The sequence below is a fragment of the Ascaphus truei genome, chromosome 5, assembly GCF_040206685.1.
Source record: "Ascaphus truei isolate aAscTru1 chromosome 5, aAscTru1.hap1, whole genome shotgun sequence".
NCBI classification, from domain to species: Eukaryota; Metazoa; Chordata; class Amphibia; order Anura; family Ascaphidae; genus Ascaphus; species Ascaphus truei.
The window spans coordinates 233,670,543-233,691,813 of NC_134487.1; the positions used below are offsets into that span (position 1 = coordinate 233,670,543).

Consider the following 21,271-nt stretch of genomic DNA (forward strand, 5'->3'; position numbering starts at 1 on the left):
AAAGCTTTACACTCTTCTGCCCCTCCTTACATCTCAGCCCTAATTTCTAGTTATGCACCATCCAGACTCTTGCGTTCTTCTCAAGGATGTCTTCTTTCTACCCACTTTGTATCTAAAGCCCTCTCCCGCCTTAAACCTTTTTCACTGCCCCACACATCTGGAATGCCCTTCCCCTCAATACCCGACTAGCACCCTCTCTATCCACCTTTAAGACCCACCTTAAGATATACTTGCTTAAAGAAGCGAATGAATAGCACTGTGGATATTACTGGACACGTTACATAAAGCTTGGCCCCCTGCAGACGCACTTACCAGAATTCCCTCCTACTGTCTCTGTACGTTCTCCCTACCTACCAATTAGACTAAAACATACTGGACACCTAACAAGCTCCTATTGAACCCCCAAAATAACCACAACATATATATAAGCATATGAGTGTCACAGAGGAGTGCTACTGAGCATGGCAATATATATTTAAAACCAGAGACAGAACATAAAACACAGACAGAGCTCAGTGCACATCCAGTGAAACTCATATACGGTACAGTGCCTAAATATATATGTATAAATATCTATTAAATAAAATGGTCTTTTAGTTTAACATTTTTGGCCAAAATTGTTTTAAGCCCCTGAGCCACTGAACGGCAGACCACATTTCCAGGGGTCCCTAACACTAATATAAATTCTTAATAACCTGTGCAATACCAGGAAGAATGATTTATAATAAATCTGTCAATATTAGTTGCAAAGTTCTAAGTTTGATTGAAGCTTTTATTAACCTGTACATTACCAGGAAAAGCACTCTGTATTAGATTTGTCACAACCATACTGCAAGCAAGCAAGTTCCCCTGAGACTGGGAGATGCTATGGAGTGACCTTTTAACCATTTAAATGTGGGAGGGGGTAAGCTTCAATTAGGTAGGAGGTTGCCACCCTCCAATCAGCTAAGACTAGCTGAACAAGAATTGTAAAACATACTGGACACCTAACAAGCTCCTTTTGAACCCTCAAAATAACCACAACATATATAAGCATATGAGTGTCACAGAGGAGTGCTACTGAGCATGGCAATATATATTTAAAACCAGAGACAGAACATAAAACACAGACAGAGCTCAGTGCACATCCAGTGAAACTCATACACGGTACAGTGCCTAAATATATATGTATAAATATCTATTAAATAAAATGGTCTTTTAGTTTAACATTTTTGGCCAAAATTGTTGTAAGCCCCTGAGCCACTGCACGGCAGACCACATTTCCAGGGGTCCCTAACACTAATATAAATTCTTAATAACCTGTGCAATACCAGGAAGAATGATTTATAATAAATCTGTCAATATTAGTTGCAAAGTTCTAAGTCTGATTGAAGCTTTTATTAACCTGTACATTACCAGGAAAAGCACTCTGTATTAGATTTGTCACAATCATACTGCAAGCAAGCAAGTTCCCCTGAGAGTGGGAGATGCTATGGAGTGAGCTTTTAACCATTTAAATGTGGGAGGGGGTAAGCTTCAATTAGGTAGGAGGTTGCCAATTAGACTGTAAGCTCCTCAGAGCAGGGACTCCTCTTCCTTCATGTTACTTTTATGCCTGTAGCACTTATTCCCATGGCCTGTTATTTATATTATCTGTTATTTATTTCATTACCACATGTATTACTACTGTGAAGCGCTATGTACATTAATGGCGCTATATAAATAAAGACATACAATACAATACACAAAACACAATTTTCATAGAGAATTCTTTAATTAATAAACATTAACACAACAAATAAATACATTTTAGGCTGGTAAACACATCTCAATAAATAAATCCACATTTGTGGTTCTCTTTAGTAAACATTCACTCATATAGAAGGGTAAGGGCCTTATTCTACACACGCCAAAGCACCAGTTTGGGCAATTTTCGGACAAAAATCCTAACTAAAGCCTGCAGGAAAACCACTTTAGCAGAATAAGCCCCTAGATAAGTTGGGTACCAAGTAGAGAAAGTATGGGAAAGTGAAAATAATGAGGAGGGGGGCAGAGCTATGTCTCACTCTTTGAGGTGACTCCTCTTATACAAGGAATGTGCAGTGTGACCATCTCTCATAATAAATAATTCTGAAGGGTCCGATGCAGTACGAGGAAGTATTAGGTGTGCTGTGGTCACAAGGACATCTTAGGGGTGGGTCAGTGAGGGCAGCTGTGATTTGGTATGTGCTTTGCAGTAGAGATGGACATGTGATAGTACTAGGGCAGGAGTGGCCAAAGCCTGTCCACAAGGGCCACTATAAGGCCAGGTTTTAAAAATATCTCTGTTTCAGCACAGGTGGCTCAATCATTGAGGACTGAAGTTGGCCACCCCTGAACTAGGTTGTAAAAGAGAAAAATTCACACCCTCAGTAACTACTTTCATCATGTACAATCTTACAATGCCACAGTTTTTAAGCAAAAATGGGTTTCACATTAGGAACTTTCTTCCTATTTTGACACCATAAATCTTTTCAATACTCCGTATGAAAAGCGGTGTCCCAGATTTTGATATTAGCTGAATTTCTTATAAATGTGGCACAGAACTACAACTTTTTTTTTAACAAACCAAAAATAGTACCAGCACTCTCTGTCTCTTAGCTAATGATACTGAAAAAAACAATGGAGTGAATATGAATAATTTTAATAAACTGAAATTCTAACAACAGTAGCCAATGTGTCAATCAAAAAATCAATATCACCATGGGAAAAGTCAAAATGTAGGGGGTAAAGGGGAAAGAAGGAGAAGGGGAAAAAACACATAAAACAAAAGGAAAGAAACACAAAATGGAAAAAGGAAAGCAAACAAAGGGACGACGTTTCGAGGGGTGACCTCTTCATCTGGCCCATTCCCCCTGGTCCCAAAGGGTCCCAGAGGTACTTCCCTAAGCCTTCCCTCCCACTGTCAAAAATGCCCAAACCACTCCACAGGGCATGAGGGGCAGAGGACATAGGGTTTGCTCTATTTCATTTACTGTTTGACAATGGATGTCTGCATATACACTTTGCTTTTGCATAATTCATGATCTCTAGTTTAGTGATTGATATCTGTTGTTTACATTTTCACTCGGTCCGCTTCACGATTCATGACATATATTGTGTGCTTAGTGAGTGTGAGATTTTTGACAGTGGGAGGGAAGGCTTAGGGAAGTACCTCTGGGACTCTTAGGGACCAGGGGGAATGGGCCAGATGAAGAGGTCACCCCTCGAAACGTCGCCCCCTAGTTTGCTTTCCTTTTTCCATTTTGTGTTTTTTTCCTTTTGTTTCATGTGTTTTTTCCCCTTCTCCTTCTTTCCAGTTACCCCCTACATTTTGACTTTTCCCATGGTGATATTGATTTTTTCATTGACACATTGGCTACTGTTGTTAGAATTTCAGTTTATTCAAATTATTCATATTCACTCCATTGGTTTTTTTCAGTATCATTAGCTAAGAGACAGAGGGTGCTGGTACTATTTTTGGTTTGTTAGTACTTGTGAGGGGAATAAGGGTCCCATCCTGTTCCGTGCACCCTGCAAACCTGCTTAGTTTCCCGGTCAGAGTGCTGTCTATCACCCCCCTTTCTGCTACAACTTTTTTTTTACTTCCTCAGATACTACTGCTGTGGTTGTTGTGGATCAGTGGAGCAGTTGCAGAATGCCAGTTGCAGGCAGGTTCAACCGCTCTCTGGCTGTCTGAAGGGATACACCTCACGGGTAAGGTTGGTAACATAGCAGGGCATCTCCTTGTACCCCCCGTGCTGGCCCCGGCTCTGGAATCCGTAAGCCACCAGGCTGCAGAGGCGGGTCAGGATGCGCATCAGCTCCAGGTCCCGTTCCTCCCCTTCCAGCAGGTCACACAGTGTCTGCAGGAACACAGAGCCCAGTGGGTTCTGAAATGCCACGTACCCTGAGGAGAGGGTTAATGTCACATTACGACACTGTCACAACATGAAATACAGAGCCTGTGTTACAATGTAACCCCAAAGACGGTGAGACAGACTCCATGGCATTAGTCAAGGTCCCTTTTGTCTGTCACCCTGAAGGGGAAGGAAGAGACGCCATGGCACAAAGGTCCCTTCTATTTGTGTGCCACCTTGCAGTGGGAGGGACCAACACCATGTCCCACAAATCTCTCTTGTTCGTGTCACCCTGCAGGTGTGGGACGGTCCCCTCACATACCTTCTGTGCTCGCGTAGATAACAACAGTGTCCCTTGGGAGCGACAGCATGTGCGAGATAGCATCTGTGTGACACGGGCCACTGTCTGTCTCCAGCATCACCCCCTCATCAAACTGTGTCCCGCGGCAGGCCTGCGAACAGATCCCAGCATTACTCCCGTATCACAGCTAGCTCTCACCCTTATGTGCAATAAACAGCTATCACTCTCTCTGGTATGCACAGCTAGCTCTCACCTGTATGAAGAACAGCTTGGGTTTCCCTGCCAGCTGTGGGCAGCTCTGCGGTGCCAGGATGTGGTAGAGCTCCCTCAGTTGGACAGACTCGCCAAAGAAGTCATAAATCATCCCTTCTTCCCCGTGACTGGACAAGATGCTGATGAAGCACTCGCCTTGTGGCATCATACTCTCTGTAAGGGACGGCAGTGAGATTCATACACTGCAGAGCATCGCAGATGCAACCCATACACTGCAGAGCATTATTCTATTATCCCACCCCCTTGCAAAATACCAACAGAGCATCTTTCAATTAACTTCTCTTTTAGCAGAAGCCTGCGGAACATCCCACCATTATATCATGCGAAGGTCTGCAGACCTTCGAACCCCACACACCCTGCAGCATTACATAGTTATATAGTAGATGAGGTGGAAAAAAGACATACGTCCATCATGTTCAACCTACTGCACCGACACACTTTATTCGAGCAAATACCCGGTATGTACCTGGCAGATACCTGGAATGCGCCGCTCCTCACCTCTGACAAGCCCCGTTGCATTTGCCTTCCCAGCCTGGGTTCATGCCTGGCTGACGGGCGGCTGATCTGTTAAATGATAATGATTAGGATTTAATAGGCTGCAATGCTTCGCGTGTCTACCAGATGGCATAAATTCATGAATTGTAATGCAGTATATATATATATACTGTGCAGTATTGCAGCCAGCGGGAATAAAATGCTTCAATCCCTGCTTGGAAAATACCTCAATGCACTCGGGCAGAAAACAGTCACAAACCTCAATACACCCGGGTATACCCGAATTCGTGGGACTAGCCAAGCTCGAATAAAGTGTGTCGCCAGTGTATGCTAAATTTAGACCACAGATACTTTATCCTATATTTGTACTTACAGTAAATTGATCGAGAGGAAGGCAAACAAAAACCCCAGTGAAATATCATCTAATTATATCTGATAAGGGGAAAAATAAATTCCTTCCTGACTCCAAATATTTGCAATTGGATTACTCCCTGGATCAACATCCTTCCCTTATTTGGTATATCCCTCTATTTATTTTTGTTAACTAAATCATGACACGGTGAAATATGTCATGTGTTGTTGTCCAGAAGGGCAGAGGTTCCAAAATGGAGCCGTCGCCCACATAATGGCCGTAGTGCATCCAGTGGTTGCAGGTGTTGGCTTTCCTCCTCCCCTACCCCCCTCACCACAAGGTGGTGTAGATTTGCGCGCGCGCAGCAGCAGGGGGAGGAGGGCAGGCTATTTAAACCCATCGCGGGCGAGCAGCTTCCATTAATCCTGATTTTTCTCTCCCTGCAGGTACCTGTGTGTGGCTCCCGATCAGCAGCATGAAGCCCAGCAGCAGCATCCAGCCCCCTGCACCCGACCGCCGGACATCCCGACCGGCAGCCCCACAAGGCAGTGGCCCGACCAGCAGCAGCTGCAGCAGCCCTCTCCCAGCCCCTCTCACAGCCGGAGAATGAAGCACGCAGCCCGGCAGGCTAGCTCCGCCCCCAGCCTCACTCCGGTTCCTGCTCACAGCAGAGCAGGGAAGGGTGGGCTACTCTACCCCCCCTCATGGGCGATCGGATTCTCCCTCACTCTGCCACTCCGCTCCCTGGTCCCCCTGCTGCTATGGCCCCCCCTCTCTCTGCAGCTTTGGGCAAAGCTACCCCTGCTGCTTTGGGCCAAGCTACCCCTGCTGCTTTGTCCCCCATTGCTGCCTCGCCCCTACCTCCCGCTGCACAGTGCTTCCCCCCCCATGCCGCCCACCCCATCCCCCCCCTCTGCTGACCAGACCACCCCCCCATGGCTGCTCTGACCCACCCCACACTGTCCTCCATCCCACTCACTGCTGCAGCAGAGTTACCCGCCGCGTTCCCGGTGCCTTACGCCCACGCGCCTTACGCCCACGCGCATTACACCCATGCACCTTACGCCCACGCGTCTTCCCAAGCCCCCCATACGCACACGCACATTACATGCACTACGCCCCTGCGCCGTACGCACCTGCCCTCTACGCGCCATACCCACCGGCGCCTCTAGCACCTGCACCATGTCCTCCTGCACCTGATGCACCCGCGCACCATGCACCTGCCCCTGCGCCATACGAGCCGGGCGCACCCGCACCAGCCTGGGATCCATTAACGGCAACCCCACTGCCGGTCACCCAGGTGCCCAAGCCGCAGGATCAGGTAAGCATTGGAAAATAATGAGGATGATGCTGATGTTGATGTTAGTGATGGGGGGTCGGTTAGGACAGGGTCAGACCGGTGAGTCCCAGGGGTTAGACAGCGACCATAGTGAGAGCGCAAGAGCGAGCACCGAGTCAGACGCAAGCAGCGGCGCAGACAGCGACGAGACCCCAGGGGTAAAACGCATAAGGAAACAGGTAGAAGCGTTTTGAGCAAGGCGGCAAAGCGGAGTAGGATAGATAAGGTGAAACACAAAGCGCGCAAGGACAAAGGGGCGGTTTCCACCCACAGCGGGGAGGATTCGTTCGCGGTCGAGTCTAGCTCCCTGTGCACACACACCTGCCCAGAAAAACCCAGAGACACATAGGTAACAGGAAGTATGTGGACATGTTTAAGCTGTCTGTAAAGGGGCGAGCAGAGAGGAAGCGCGCGCGGGAGGTGGGTGAGAAAGTGCAGGTTGTGAGGAGTAATGCGACCTGGATTCTGGGTTTCACTGTGTTCGGGGACTGTTTCCTTTCAAAGCATCCAAAACAATTGCATTATGTGATGAAATACCTGAATGTGATACAGACCATACATGACGAACACGGGGGGTCAGCGTGGCGAGATTATGACAAGCAGTTCAGGCAGAGGTGGCACGGGGATACACGGTTGAGTCTGGTGAAGATGGACATGGAATTGTGGATGAAGCTAGTGGGAAACAGGGGAGTAACGCGCCCTTTCCCAAGGGGCCGGGCGGTCAGCCCGGGAGTCATTCAGCAAGCAGGGGCAACAAAGGGGAGTGTTGGGCATTTAACGATAAATACTGCAAACGGGGGGCGAGTTGCAAGTTTAAACATGTGTGCAGCCAGTGCGGGGGTAGCCACCCTGTTAAGAAATGCTTCAAAGCCCTGGGCAATCGCAACCAGGGGGGAGGAGGGAATGCACCTAACACAGGCCCCAACACAGGTCAGCCATAGCGGTCTGAGCTGTTGGTTAAGGGGGTACCCCGACCGGGAGAAAGCAAGGCTCCTGGAAGAGGGGTTTAGATGGGGGTTTCACATACCAGTGGGGGTGGGTTGTACAAGCTAGGGGAGTTAGCCGAAACTTGAAATCCGCTACAACACACAAACACATAGTTAAAGAAAAAATAGAGAATGAGATAAAATTGGGGCGTATGGCGGGCCCATTCACATCCCCCCCTATCGCCCAGTTAATTATTCCCCCGCTGGGTGTGGTGCCAAAAAAGGGATCCGGGCAAATTCAGGCTAATACAACACCTGTCATACCCAAGGGGGAGGGGGGGTCTGTAAATGATGCCATAGACCCAGGGCTATGCCGGGAACAATACCAATCATTTGACACCGCCATAGGGATAATTAAAACATATGGGGAGGGAGCACTATTGGCAAAAATCGACATAGAATCAGCATTTCGGCTGTTGCCTTTGGCCCCCAGCAGCTTCAGATTCACAGGGTGTAAATTTGAGGGTGCGTATTACATTGATAGATGTCTCCCCATGGGTTGCGCCATTTCATGCGCCTACTTTGAGGCTTTTAGTACTTTCCTACACTGGTGCATAGTCAGTAAGACGGGGACTAGCACTAGCAGGATGACTTCCCCCGGGTTCCCTGCTGTGCGACCGGCTGCTGAAGAGTACTAAGGGGATCATGAAGGAATTGGGGGTCCCCATAGTAGAGGAGAAAACTGAGGGCCCAACAGAAATCCTGTCGTTCCTCGGCATAGAGATTGACACGCTGGCAAGGGAATCACGCTTACCCGCAGACAAGGTCAGGAAGCTTAGAACTAGCATAGGTCAGGTCAGGGAGGCCAGGATGGTGACCCTGAAACAAATGCAGTCACTGCTGGGTCTGCTAAACTTCACCTGCAGAGTAATCCCCATGGGCAGGATTTTTAACCGCAGGTTAGAAAGGGCCACTGCGGGGATAAAAAAGCCCCAACACCATATCCGAATCACTAAGGAGTTTAGGGCAGACCTGGAGGTTTGGGGGGGTTTTCTCAGGGAGTTTAATTGGAGAAGGCTGTGGGTTACGGACAGCGAGACCAGCGACGCCCTACAATTATTCACAGACGCGTCAGGGGGGCACAGGCTTGGGGCATACTTTAGAGGGAGTGGTGTGCGGGTCCATGGCCGGCTGACTGGGCGGGGACGGGGCTAACCAAGCACATGGCTTTCCTGGAGTTGTTCCCCATTGTAGTAGCGGTAGAGTTATGGGCCAAGGAATTAGCAAACAAACACATAATATTCTGGTCAGACAATTTGGGGGTGGTGGAGGCAGTGAACGGCCTATCAGCAACATCACCACAAGTGATAAGGTTGTTGCGCAGGCTGGTCCTGCAGTGCATGCAGGGGAACATAAACTTTAAGGCAAAGCATAGCCCCGGAAAGCTTAATGTAATCGCAGATGCACTATCCCGCTTTAACTGGCCTGCATTTAGATGGGCAGCCCCAGATGCGCAGGAAAGAGGTTTGACCTACCCAAATTAACTGTACCAGTTAGGGCAGAGGGAGTGATGGCTTTGGTGCAGCAATCACTAGCTCCCCGCACGTGGAAGACTTTTAACAACGCATGGCGGCAATGGCGCAGTTTCTGGGTACACCTGAGACAGCACGAGAATAGGAAGGTGTGCCCTGTGAGGGCGGCAAAGCGCTATGCCAGGCAGCGATCTCAGGGGGGCGAGGTTTTCCTGACACATATAGATTCAACTCCCCTAACCAAGTTTCAGTTTAACAGGATTTTTAAGCGTTGCCTGGAGGCAGGAGGCACAGATGCCACCAATTTTGGGACCCACTCGTTTCGGATTGGGGCTGCAACGGTAGCCTCCGAGCAGGGGCTGCCTATTGCGCAGATTAAGGAACTGGGGAGGTGGAAATCAAACGCCTACAAAGGGTACATTAGGTCCCGGCAGGGGAGTAATTAACTAATCGTGCAGTTCTAACATGTTTTCTGTCTTCACAGCGGTAGAGGCAGGCGCAGCGCGGGAAGTCTGGCTGATTGGTCATTCTTTCATGTACTGGGCCCGGGAGTGGGCGGCGAGCACGCTGGGTCTGCAGCTGGGAATCCCACGAGAGAACATGAACATACGATGGCTGGGTAAGAGAGGAATGTGCTGGAGAGATTTGGTGCCAACCACCACAAGCGCGCTAGCAGTCTATGGCAGGAAGCCCCACGTGATAATGATCCACCTGGGCGGGAACGACATGGTGGCCACCAAGTCTTTAGACTTAATCCTCCAGATACACGCCGACTGCGCCAGATTTAAAGCCCTCTGGAGTGACGTCATTATTTGGTCAGAGATTATACCTCGGCTGGTATGGAGGGGGGCGCGCAGTTGGGTGGGCATCGAGAAGGCAAGGCGAGAAGTTAACAGAGACATCCGTAAGTTCATCCTCTCTAACAATGCGCTAGAGGATGCAGTGACCATGACATTTCCCAAACCAATGTGTAGTGAAGGTTGTGTGAAGCTGTTCTCAGGCTGTCTTTTATGGAGGACAGAGGACTGTGAAGCATGGGGAATTTGAAGACAGGGGGCGCAGTTGGTACAGGAGGGACGGGGTGCACCTAATGGAGGAGGGCCTGGATATTTTTATTAATAACATGCTCAGGCCTTTACAAGCGATCAGCAGTCAGGGTTTAGGGTCACAGCTTGGTGTGTGCGGTGAGTCCCCAGTAAGTGGCCTTAATGGGTCCTCTGGGTGGCGGAACTGTCAGGCCAGTTATCGTAGGGACATTGTAAATACCCGAAATGGGGCTCCACCCGATGCGGATGGGCCGCCAGGTAACGGTCCCCCTGAAAAGATCGTGCGGGCTGGAGGCGCCGACGCAGGCGGTCGGTCGCTGTACCCCTGGCACCAATCTTAGGTAGCTGGGCTCTATCCTATGCGGGTAGGCCCAGGCGGCCATGAAAAAGGGGACCGAGGGTGAACGGATGACGAGGCTGTGATAAGGGGCGAGAGTGTCTCTCACGGCGGGGAGTGTGTCTCCCGGTTGACGGTAGAATAGGCCGGGCGGAGGAGGGCTCCTCCCGCCGGAAGATACCGAGAATAGGGATGACAAAGGACTAAGATTAGGGCTGACAGTTATTTGATAGTATTGTTAAACAATAAAGCTGTGACCATTTTTACTTCCACAAAACTGTGTCGTCTAAGTTTGTGGGGTAAGTAACCACGCGGTAGGCACTCTAAGCCGTTAATCTGAGGTTGTATTTACCTAATTTTAAGATCTGCTAAGGAACAGATGATTGTTATTATGTCCTAATATGTAAAACCATAGAATTCAAAGAGGGTGTACTTTGTGACTAAGTTGAGAAAAAAGTACATTAAGGGGGGAGTCTGACGTAAACAGCACTAGGATCTAAGCAGCCATTTTTGTTCAGCATCCATCTTAGGTGCCTGATCTTGTCATCCATTTTGTCTATTGTCTGCATAAATGTTGGAATGAGAGATGAGGTTTAAAAGACACATTTTTTTCTTCTTTCTTTTGCTCCTACGTTTTTTAGTGATAATAAGCTAACCACAAAACCTTGAAGAGATGGGCGAAATGCCACCACTGTTATGAAACTAAAACAGAGATAACAGCCACTTCTCACAGTCAGGGGGAGGGCCTCATGGTCAAATACACCCTTCCCAGAAATCACATATATAGAGAAAAGGTCACTAGCTTGCATAATAACTTTGTAGCTGATTCAATTAATTTTTGGTATAAATCTTACAGTTATATTAACTCAATGTTCTCATATTCATATTTGTTTATCTTATACGCTTATGTAATGACGCACAAGCCACGTCATAAAAAGGGGCATGGGCTTAGTATTTTGGTATAAATATGTCTTGTAGGTGTAACGGGTTTTCCCCCACCCACTCGCAGATAATACTGTGGAGGTGTAGGAACATACAAGGTTACTCAGGTGTGGTGCATTACCTGTTGGCTCACAGGAGGGCTGAGCTTCCGCCACGGGAACCTGGGGTAATTATACTAGGGGTGATCACTTACAACATCTTCTCGGTACATGCATGTTATACATCTCTGGGTGCAACGCCTCCACCTGGGAGGGATCCCAACGGAGTGGGAGGAGACCCTCACAGGAAACAACCACACAAAGCGAGCAAATATAAAACAGGACTGCCTTTACTGCATAGCATAACACATCAACATAACCATGACTCCTCTCTAGAGGAGCCACACATGGCGTCTCACAGGACGCTAACCACTATGCGCCACGGCGGACGCTAACCACTCTGCGCCACGGCGGGCGCTACCACCTCTAGGCGTCTCGGCGGACGCTACCACCTCTAGGCGTCACGGCGGACGCTAACCTCCCACAGAGTGATCCCACCCCGTGTCCAGTAACCCCCACCCAAATGTCTCGCACACCCAAAGTCAGGTACCACTGTGCATGTGTATGTGTGACTGCACAGCCACTATGTCTGGTGATAGGCCTGGTTGGTGCACGTGAGTTGCAGGTTACCTGCCCGGGCTCCAGCCACGGGTACAGCGATATCACTGGAGATCCGCCCGATCCGACATTGTCCTCCACACCGCGTTGGGTGAATTCCAGCGCGGATAATATCACCTTAGTCCCAGGGTCGTTGGTGGGGTTCTGAGCCCAGAACCCACCTCGCAGGGCCGCACGGATTCAGCACTGTGTCCCTGGCTAAGCAATCAATTAATGGGGCAGTGTCCCTATCTAGGGCCTGTCCCTAAGCTCCACAAGTTACTAGGTGGCTCAGGACCTAACTGGGACCTTGGGGGCTGCTGGCCTAATGCAGAGGGTCACTGACCCCTGCATCCACCTCTTACCCCTAGCTGGTCCGGATCCTGACTGACTGCGTGGCTGCAAAACCCCGCGAAATGTATCTTTTCCTTTGCCAGGCAATCCTTCAGCCCTATTGGCTCCCTGGGGTCATGTGTCTCTGCCCCTATGCACCCTGGGGGCTGGCAGTCTCGTCTCGCGCATGCGCGAGCTATCTGGGGCCTCTCGCGCTGTCTGTGGTCACTGCGCATGCGCAACAGCCCTAGACATGGCGGCGCCCTGCTTCCCGAGCCGCTCGCGTCCCTAGCTACCAGGAATCTCTCTCCTAGCGCGCCGGCCCCCCCTCACGCCCTCACACACAGCGTCTGGCATAAAGGGAGGAGGGGGTCAGCCATGACAGGGGGGACCTGGCTACATAGGCCATATTTCTGCAGGAGAACTTTACAGGTGTTGAAACTTTTCTCCTGTGTGTGTGTGCACCCATACACAATAAACTCATTTGTCATTTTGCAATTACATTTGCATTTTGCAATTAAACCCTCAGATTTGTTTCTTTATTCACGCTTTTCATATTTGTTTTTCACACAACTGTATGTATGTATGTCTTCATTTATATAGCGCCATTAATGTACATAGCGCTTCACAGTAGTAATACACGTGATAATCATATAAGTAACAAATAATACAATAACAGGTCATGGGGATAAGTGCTTCAGAGATAAAAGTAACATTTAGGTATAAATGTGAGTATAGTATTCCGTTATTTTATTTCACTTCCCTTTCCCACTGTCTATTTTAGTCCAATAGAGAGATTACTCGAGGGATTTCCGTGCTTGCAGAAGATTAAGAAACCTCCCCCAAGATTGCACTCACATGTGCCCGTGTGAGTGTTTGCAGTCTTTTCTGCTTTTCTATATTCACATTCGGAGTTTTGATATTATTATCCATCATTTTCTATAACTTTTTTATTCACCCATTTATTCCGAGGGTCACACCGCATCAAAGAATAAAGAGGAGAAGAAGACAGACAGAGGAAGAAGAAAAACAACACAAGAAAAGAAGAGAAGACTAAAAGAAACCTTGATGCGACAGCATTTGCACAAGGCCGTGTAAGTGTTTTGAGTATTATACACTTTAATATCCCCACGTTTATTGGTTCAGGGATTAATACACCTGAACCAGATCTATTTATTCCATTTACCCCTCAACCTGTACTCCCCCATTTTTCCCTTTTGTATCCCTGCACCACCAAGGATCCTGGATAGATCCTTTTGGGGTTTTTGAGTCACAGGAGGAGACCGAGAATTGAAGGGGAACCTTAAGAATCTTAAGGTTGTAATCTCACATTTCTATTTCCCTATCTTCATTTAGAGGTACCGCCCGGGTTTCTCTCTCTACCAAGGCAAACAAGGCAAAACAGAACGCAGGAACACAAGGCTACACAGGTTATGCTCAGCAATGAGGAAGTGAAAGAGCTGGGTTTAAATAGGAGAGATGCATGACTGGGATTGAGAGGCGGAGCAGAGGTGCGGCCTCTGCAGAGGCAGAGATTGGCTGAAAGGCACAGGAGACAGGTGTGTGTACTTGCTTGCAGCTGGGGTGCGGCGCACGACGTCACGTGTGTGTGTTGCGCGAGAGAGACGCACAACGCGAGCAGGGGGCAGAGCCAAGCTCCGTGGTACGGGTAGAAGAGCTGCGTGTGCGCGTGTGCCCGTGTGCCCGTGCGCTCTGTAAACAGTGCGGGTGACTGAGATGCAGCAGGTAAGGAGGGAACACGCCGCAGGGGACGTTTTCCCCGATTACTTACACCAAGAGGAAGTGTGTAAAGAGAAAAGAGAAGAGGTCCCAGGACAGAGCCCTGGGTTACCCCCACAGAGAGATCGATAGAGCATGAGGAGGTGTTAGCAGAAGAGATACTGAACGTAAGATGGGAGAGGTAAGAGGAGATCCAGGATAGATCTTTGTTACGAATACCAAGAGTATTGAGAATGTGAAGGAGAAGAGGGTGGTCCACAGTATCAAAAGCTGCAGAGAGGACGAGTAATATGAGCAGAGTGTAATGACCCTGGTCCTTGGCAGCATGGAGGTCATTAGATATTTTAGTGAGCAGGGAATGATGATTGGTATGAGACTGCCGCGTTCCAGAATAAAGCAACCGCAGCTCACCAGGCGTGGAAGGTTAAAAACTGTTTATTTGACTACATAAAAACGAAAAAAAGAGACAAACAAATACAAAAAAACACCTCCTACGCGTTTCAGGCTCTAGCAGCCCTTTCTCAAGGCTTTGCTTTGCCATGACAATGTGACACTTCATGGCACTGCAACATCCCATTTTCATGGCAAGGTGATGTCATTTGATGTTGCAGAGCCATGTGGATGGGGCCTTGCAGGAGTATATGCCCCCGAATGATGCCGCTGCTGGCGGAGAAAGTGAGAGCCGATGCCCCATCCGGAGATTTCAAATGTAAACCCATAGCCTGGAGACACGTGGCCAAAACCCGTAGTATCTGAGTCAAACCAGAGTGGTGGCAACCCTGCACCTTAGATGCCTCTTTTCTAATGTAAACAAATCTAATTTAGCTAGTCTCACCTCATAAATCAGATTATCTATCCCCTTCATTAATTTTGTGGCTCTTCTCTGCAATTTCTCTAGTTCCATAATGTCTTTTCTAAGGAGTGGTGCTCAAAATTGTACTCTATATTCAAAGTGTGGTCTTACTAATGCTTTATAGAGGGGCATAATTATGTTTACTGCCCTTCCATCCGTTGCCTGTTTAATGGAAGATAAGATCTTGTTTGCATTTGCAGCTACAGTACTACATGATATTGGGCAGCATTGCTAAGCCTGTTGTCCTGCTGCCTACAAGCACTCTTAAAGCCTTCTCCATCAAGAATTCCTCTCATTCATCCCCATTTAATTTGTAAGTTGCCTGTTTATTTTTGTTGCCCAAATGCATAACCTTACATTTATCTGTATTAAACCTCATCTGCCATTTACCTGCCCAAGTTTCCAGTCTGTCCAAGTCCTTCTGAAGAGAAATTACATCCTGTTCTGATTCTATTACCTTACACAATTTAGTGCCATCAGCAAAGATGGAGACTTTGCTCTCTATGCCACTACTAAACAAGATTTTTTACCTTCCCGGTAGAGACGTTTGATCTCAGCCGCGCTGATATCCAATCGAAGGGTGACGTCGTACCCCAGGCGAGATAGAACTCTGAAGAGACGATCCGCGTCCCGTTTAGCCCCTCTGCGCTGCTCCAGGGTCACCCCGCTGCCACCTGGCCGACTCCGGAACTCCGTCATGACGATGATCAGAGCACGACCCCTCATCACTCGCGACATGATGCGTCACTGCAATAGGGGATACACCGGGACAGTGAAAATAAACATGCAGATACTGTGGGCATAATCCCAATATACACACATTGCAAACAAGCCATACACATAAAATAGAACAAATACGATAAAGGATGCGTCTTACAAAAAAATTACGATACCAAGATATCCAATTCCATAAATGTAATAAATGATGGAGGCACTGTCCTGTGACGAGAAACTGACCCTATAAAGGAAATCCTTGCTGACCTCTGGTAAACTATGCACAGCGTATCCTCCTATAACATATAAACGGACGGTGTACATCGTATCCTCCTATAACATAAATGGTGTACAGCTTATCCTCCTATAACATATAAACTGTGCACAGCGTATCCACCTGTAACATATAAATTGTGCACAGCGTATCCTCCTATAACATATAAACTGTGCACAGCGTATCCTCCTGTAACATATAAACTGTGCACAGCGTATCCTCCTGTAACATATAAACTGTGCACAGCGTATCCTCCTATAACATATAAACTGTGTACAGCATATCCTCCTATAACATAAATGGTGTACAGCGTATCCTCCTATAACATAAATGGTGCACAGCTTATCCTCCTATAACATATAAACTGTGCACAGCGTATCCACCTGTAACATATAAACTGTGTACAGCATATCCTCCTATAACATAAATGGTGTACAGCTTATCCTCCTATAACATAAATGGTGTACAGCTTATCCTCCTATAACATATAAACTGTGCACAACGTATCCTCCTGTAACATATAAACTGTGCACAGCGTATCCTCCTTTAACATATAAACTGTGTACAGCGTATCCTCCTATAGCATATACAGTATAAACTGTGCACAGCATATCCTCCTATAACATAAACTGTGCACAGCATATCCTCCTATAACATAAACTGTGTACATACAGCATATCTCAATCCCATAAGAAATAAACTGTGCACATATAGCACATCCTAGAACCTAAAAAGTGTGTACACACAGCACATCTTATAACATACAGATCTCAACACTTTACCTCTCAGGTCTCGCTCTGTCTCTCTCTCTCTGTCTCTCTCTCTGACTTATAAAGGATTAAAACTCAGGGAGTGGCTCCAGGAAGCGATAAGAAGTGCAGGTAGACAGCCGCAGTACACCCCCCCCCACCCCCACCCCCTCCCCCTCACGCACACAGAACGATCTGGGGGTACCTGCCATTCAAGGCAGGTTAGACGCAACACCCCGATATCAGGCTTTGATGAGACCTGCCCATTGAGTATTTCAGGAAGAGCTGACATTTTTAGGGTGCATCCCCCAGGAGTTGATAATGGAGGCACGTCATAACCCTAATCTCCCCATAGCCTTTACTGTACCTCAGCTCTCAGTTTTATCTGAGATTGTAAACAGTTTAGCCCTTTTGATCACACACTCTCAAAGCCCTAAACTGTTACAGTGTCCCCTCCCTGCTGCTACTCTGGGTTATTAAGTCTCCCTGTACTTTGCAGAGCAGCGTGTGTATTGTTTTTCGCTCTGTGGCCCTTTCATCACATAATAAATGGGATTTCTCAGTTTGATTCAATAACAAACATTATAAAAAGGTTAATCAGAGGAAGATGGTGGTATCTGACTCATTTCCTTGCAGTTTCCCCTGATCACACATGTGATTACCTCATTTCCAACTAAATGAGAATTTCTGTCATGAGGCGCTCTTGTCTTTGAAGTGGGAAAACCCTGGTGGGACCCCAGGGAAGCCGCTGTGGGGCCTATGTACAGTATTAAGATTGTTTTTAAAAAAATTTGGGCATCAACATTTTTGTGCTAAAAATGAACACAAACCTTCATAAAATACGCATCGTGTTTATGAAGGTTTCGTACACATGATGCACAGTTCACTGTGAAACAAAATTTGCAGCGTGGCATCATGTTGAATACCTGATTGATACAATCTAAATGGATGATGTTTATTTTTGTATGTATAAATAGGATTAGTGAATATCCATTTTTAGTGTAATATTATTTATAACAGCCATACTGTGAAAATAATATATTTTGGTGACCTATATTAGATAAAGTGTTGTCAGATTGTGTCTATCTAGTCAGGGCCCAGAGTTGCTTATTCCCCTAAAAATGTACCCTCGGATGCCTGGGTGCATGTAGACACATCGTCTCGGTAATATCTCCTCTTGAAAATGCGTGTGCGTCTCACCACTAGGGTCCCTGCTTCAGCACAGCCCAGACAGGTAAATGGGGCATGGGGAGGTGAGGTTTCCCTGAAACAATCAAGGGGTCCCTAGGTTAATGGGGATACCCAGAAAATGCCCAGGTTACCCAGAACCGGTATAGGAGTTCTGGGGGTACTCGAATCATATACAAGGTTGTGAGGAGACTTTTAAAAGTCCAGTCCTAAGTTTATTGTATAGAGTGTGGGGAATATGGCTAGTAAGAAATAATGTGCAGCTTCTTATTCTATTTCCCATAAGCAAAAGACTTAGGATATTTTTAAAATGTATATTTTATTTAATAGTTTGTTTTAAAGTGTATGTTTTATGGAACAGTGTATTTTGAAACATATCCGTTTGTGCACAGAAATGAGCTGGGACTTTCAGAACCAATGCTCTGACAGGTCACTGTGCTACCAAGTGGTGTCAGGAGGTCTGGCAGGACATCTGGGGATGAAAGCCACAGAGGATGTCCAAGGGGTCAGGACCATTTGGACAGGAAGGTGGTATTCAAGTATCCACATCCTGAGATCAATGGATGCCCTTTGCATTTCCATTGATCCCACCAGACTGGCAGGAACCTGTCATTGCGGGTGGCATTAAGGGAACCAGGGCCAGAGGTGCCAAATTGCCATGCCCCTTGGTTCATTCAGATTTCCAGGTAACCCTGTTGTGTCTACCAGCATGTCTCTGATTGACGGCGGAGACATTTCTTACGCTTTGGATTGGGCTATAGTATTTTTTGAATGAAAGTCAGAGGTATTATAACCCCTTGCGCCCATGAGATAGTGTGTTCTTACAGGGTTTTTCAAGTGTTCTCCAAGGTTCTCCAAGGTCTCTCATACAGTAGTTCTCCAATCCTCTAAAATTCCCAGATTCTAAGTTTCCAGTTGCAAGTCTCCAGCAAGAAAAGGGCTGCTTCAGCTAAAGCTGCCTGGAATATTTTCTGTCCTGTGTTTGCAACTGTTATCAGGGATAGGATTTCCTGCAGCAAGGAGAGTCTAGGTTGTTACCCCAATTCCCAACTAAGTGTGTCTTTTTGCTGTAGTTTGTTATGTTTATGTCTGAAGCACTTATTCCCATGATCTGTTATTTGAATTATTTATATTTATATGATTGTCACGTGTATTACTAATGTGGAGCGCTATGTACACCAATGGCGCGATATAAATAAAGACAGACATACTGCACCGACACACTTTATTCGAGCAAATACCCGGTATGTACCTGGCAGATACCTGGAATGCGCCGCTCCTCACCTCTGACAAGCCCCGTTGCATTTGCCTTCCCAGCCTGGGTTCATGCCTGGCTGATGGGCGGCTGATCTGTTAAATGATAATGATTAGGATTTAATAGGCTGCAATGCTTCGCGTGTCTACCAGATGGCATAAATTCATGAATAGTTATGCAGTATATATATATATACTGTGCAGTATTGCAGCCAGCGGGAATAAAATGCTTCAATCCCTGCCTGGAAAATACCTCAATGCACTCGGGCAGAAAACAGTCACAAACCTCAATACACCCGGGTATACCAGAATTCGTGGGACTAGCCGAGCTCGAATAAAGTGTGTCGCCAGTGTACATACATACATTGTGTGTTTGCCTTTTCCTGTGAATAAATTTATAATTTATTTCATTAACTCGTTTTGATCAATGCATGATCCTGGTAAAAAGGTGTAAATGGACTGGTCTCCCGTGACACTAACTCTATGTGATGTCTTTTTATTCAGCCGCTGCATGTGATATCCGTTTACTCAATCCATGTGATTCCTAGTCACTCACTCCCTGTGATGCCCACTCACTCACTCCATGTGATGCCCACTCAATAACTCCATTTGATGCCTGCTCAATCACCCACTGCATGTAATGTCCATTTACATACTCACTCTATGTAATGCCTACTCACACTCACTCCATGTGACCCATTACTGCATGTGATGCCCCTCCACTCATTCACTCCATGTGATGTCGTCACTAACTCACTTCATGTAATGTCCACTCATTCCATGTGATGCCCACCCACCCACTCTGTGTAATGCCTATTCAGTAACTCCATGGGATGCACTCACTACATCTGATATTCACTCACTCCATATGATGCCTTTCAATCACTCCATGTGATGCCTATTAACTCACTCCATCTGATGCCAACTCATTCACTCCATGTGATGTCCAGTCACTCACTCACTCTATGTGATGCCCACTCACTCCATGTGATGCCCACCCACTCTGTGTAATGCCTATTCAGTATCTCCATGGGATGCACTCACTCACTACATGTGATATCCACTCACTCCATATGATGCCTATTCAATCACTCCATGTGATGCCAACTCACTCACTCCATGGGATGCCCATTCAGTGACTCACTCCATGGGATTCCCATTCACTCACTCCATGTGATGCCAACTCACTCATTGTGTGTGATGCCCATTCACTCACTCCTGTTCAGTTATTACTGCATGTGATATCCGAGTGGCAAGGCTGGCATGCACAACCTACGCAGAAAGACCCTGACTATAAGAAAGTATTTATAAGAGCACAGAATGACATTAAAAAAATGAGGGTGTGTGTGCCGAGCACGCGCTTTCTAAGTGAAACTTATTTGCATTTTATCACTGAAAGTATATTTTGATTGTTATGAATTTGATTCACTTTTGAGAGTATAATTTTTTTTTCAGCAGACATTTCCATAGTATCAGTTGGAATACATGATACAATTGACTTATGATAACAAAGTAAGATACGTATATTTTGGTTTGTAAAGTATCTAAATGCCGTTATTCTAAAAAGTATTTAATTCAATCAAAATCATAAAAATTTAAATCAATTTCAGTGCCAAAACACAAAGAAGTTTGACTTAGAATGCGCGTGTTCGGCATACACCCCGTTTAAAAAATAAAATAAAAAATCATTACAGTTACTATATTGTATTCATCTATATACAATTCATGTGTTATATGTTTACACACTGTCATGGGAGACCAGACTCTTAACACCTTTACCACCAGGATCAAATCACCCGACAGGACACAATATGTGTGTCAGCCAGCAAACACTCAAATCACACAATCCCAATGCAACACTCATAGGGTGACCAGATTTTCAAATTATATAAAAATTATTTATAAAACAATGTACATCACGTCACGTCCCCGTTGCCATGACAACGAAACACTCGAACGTCAGGCGGTAACATGTTGCCGTGACCATGTGGCATCACGTGATGCCTCGTCACCATAATGCATCCTGTCGTCATGTCAACCGTAGGAGAGGGCAGCTTCCAGAGCAGAGTCAGACTGAGTGAGCCAGGTCTACGTTATAGCAAAGAGAAGCAGGGAGTGAGAGAGAAAGAAG

The 21,271-nt window shown here is 46.7% G+C and overlaps 1 protein-coding gene across 2 annotated transcripts in view; it reads right to left on the reverse strand.

Moving 5' to 3' along the window:
- Nucleotides 1–3,415: 3,415 nt before the first annotated feature.
- LOC142495784 (caspase-7-like) overlaps nucleotides 3,416–21,271 on the reverse strand; it is a 66,609-nt gene continuing 48,753 nt past the window's right edge. The window contains exons 1-5 of one of the 2 annotated variants that reach the window (XM_075601734.1): nucleotides 16,732–16,832; nucleotides 15,492–15,708; nucleotides 4,412–4,584; nucleotides 4,180–4,309; nucleotides 3,416–3,907 (exon numbers count right to left, since the gene is read on the reverse strand). In XM_075601734.1, coding sequence (XP_075457849.1) covers nucleotides 3,675–3,907; nucleotides 4,180–4,309; nucleotides 4,412–4,584; nucleotides 15,492–15,699 — 744 coding nt within the window. In that variant the 5' untranslated portion in view covers nucleotides 15,700–15,708; nucleotides 16,732–16,832 and the 3' untranslated portion in view covers nucleotides 3,416–3,674. Of the gene's footprint in view, nucleotides 3,908–4,179; nucleotides 4,310–4,411; nucleotides 4,585–15,491; nucleotides 15,709–16,731; nucleotides 16,833–21,271 lie in introns of those variants that run through there. The other variant, XM_075601735.1, reaches the window with a different exon arrangement.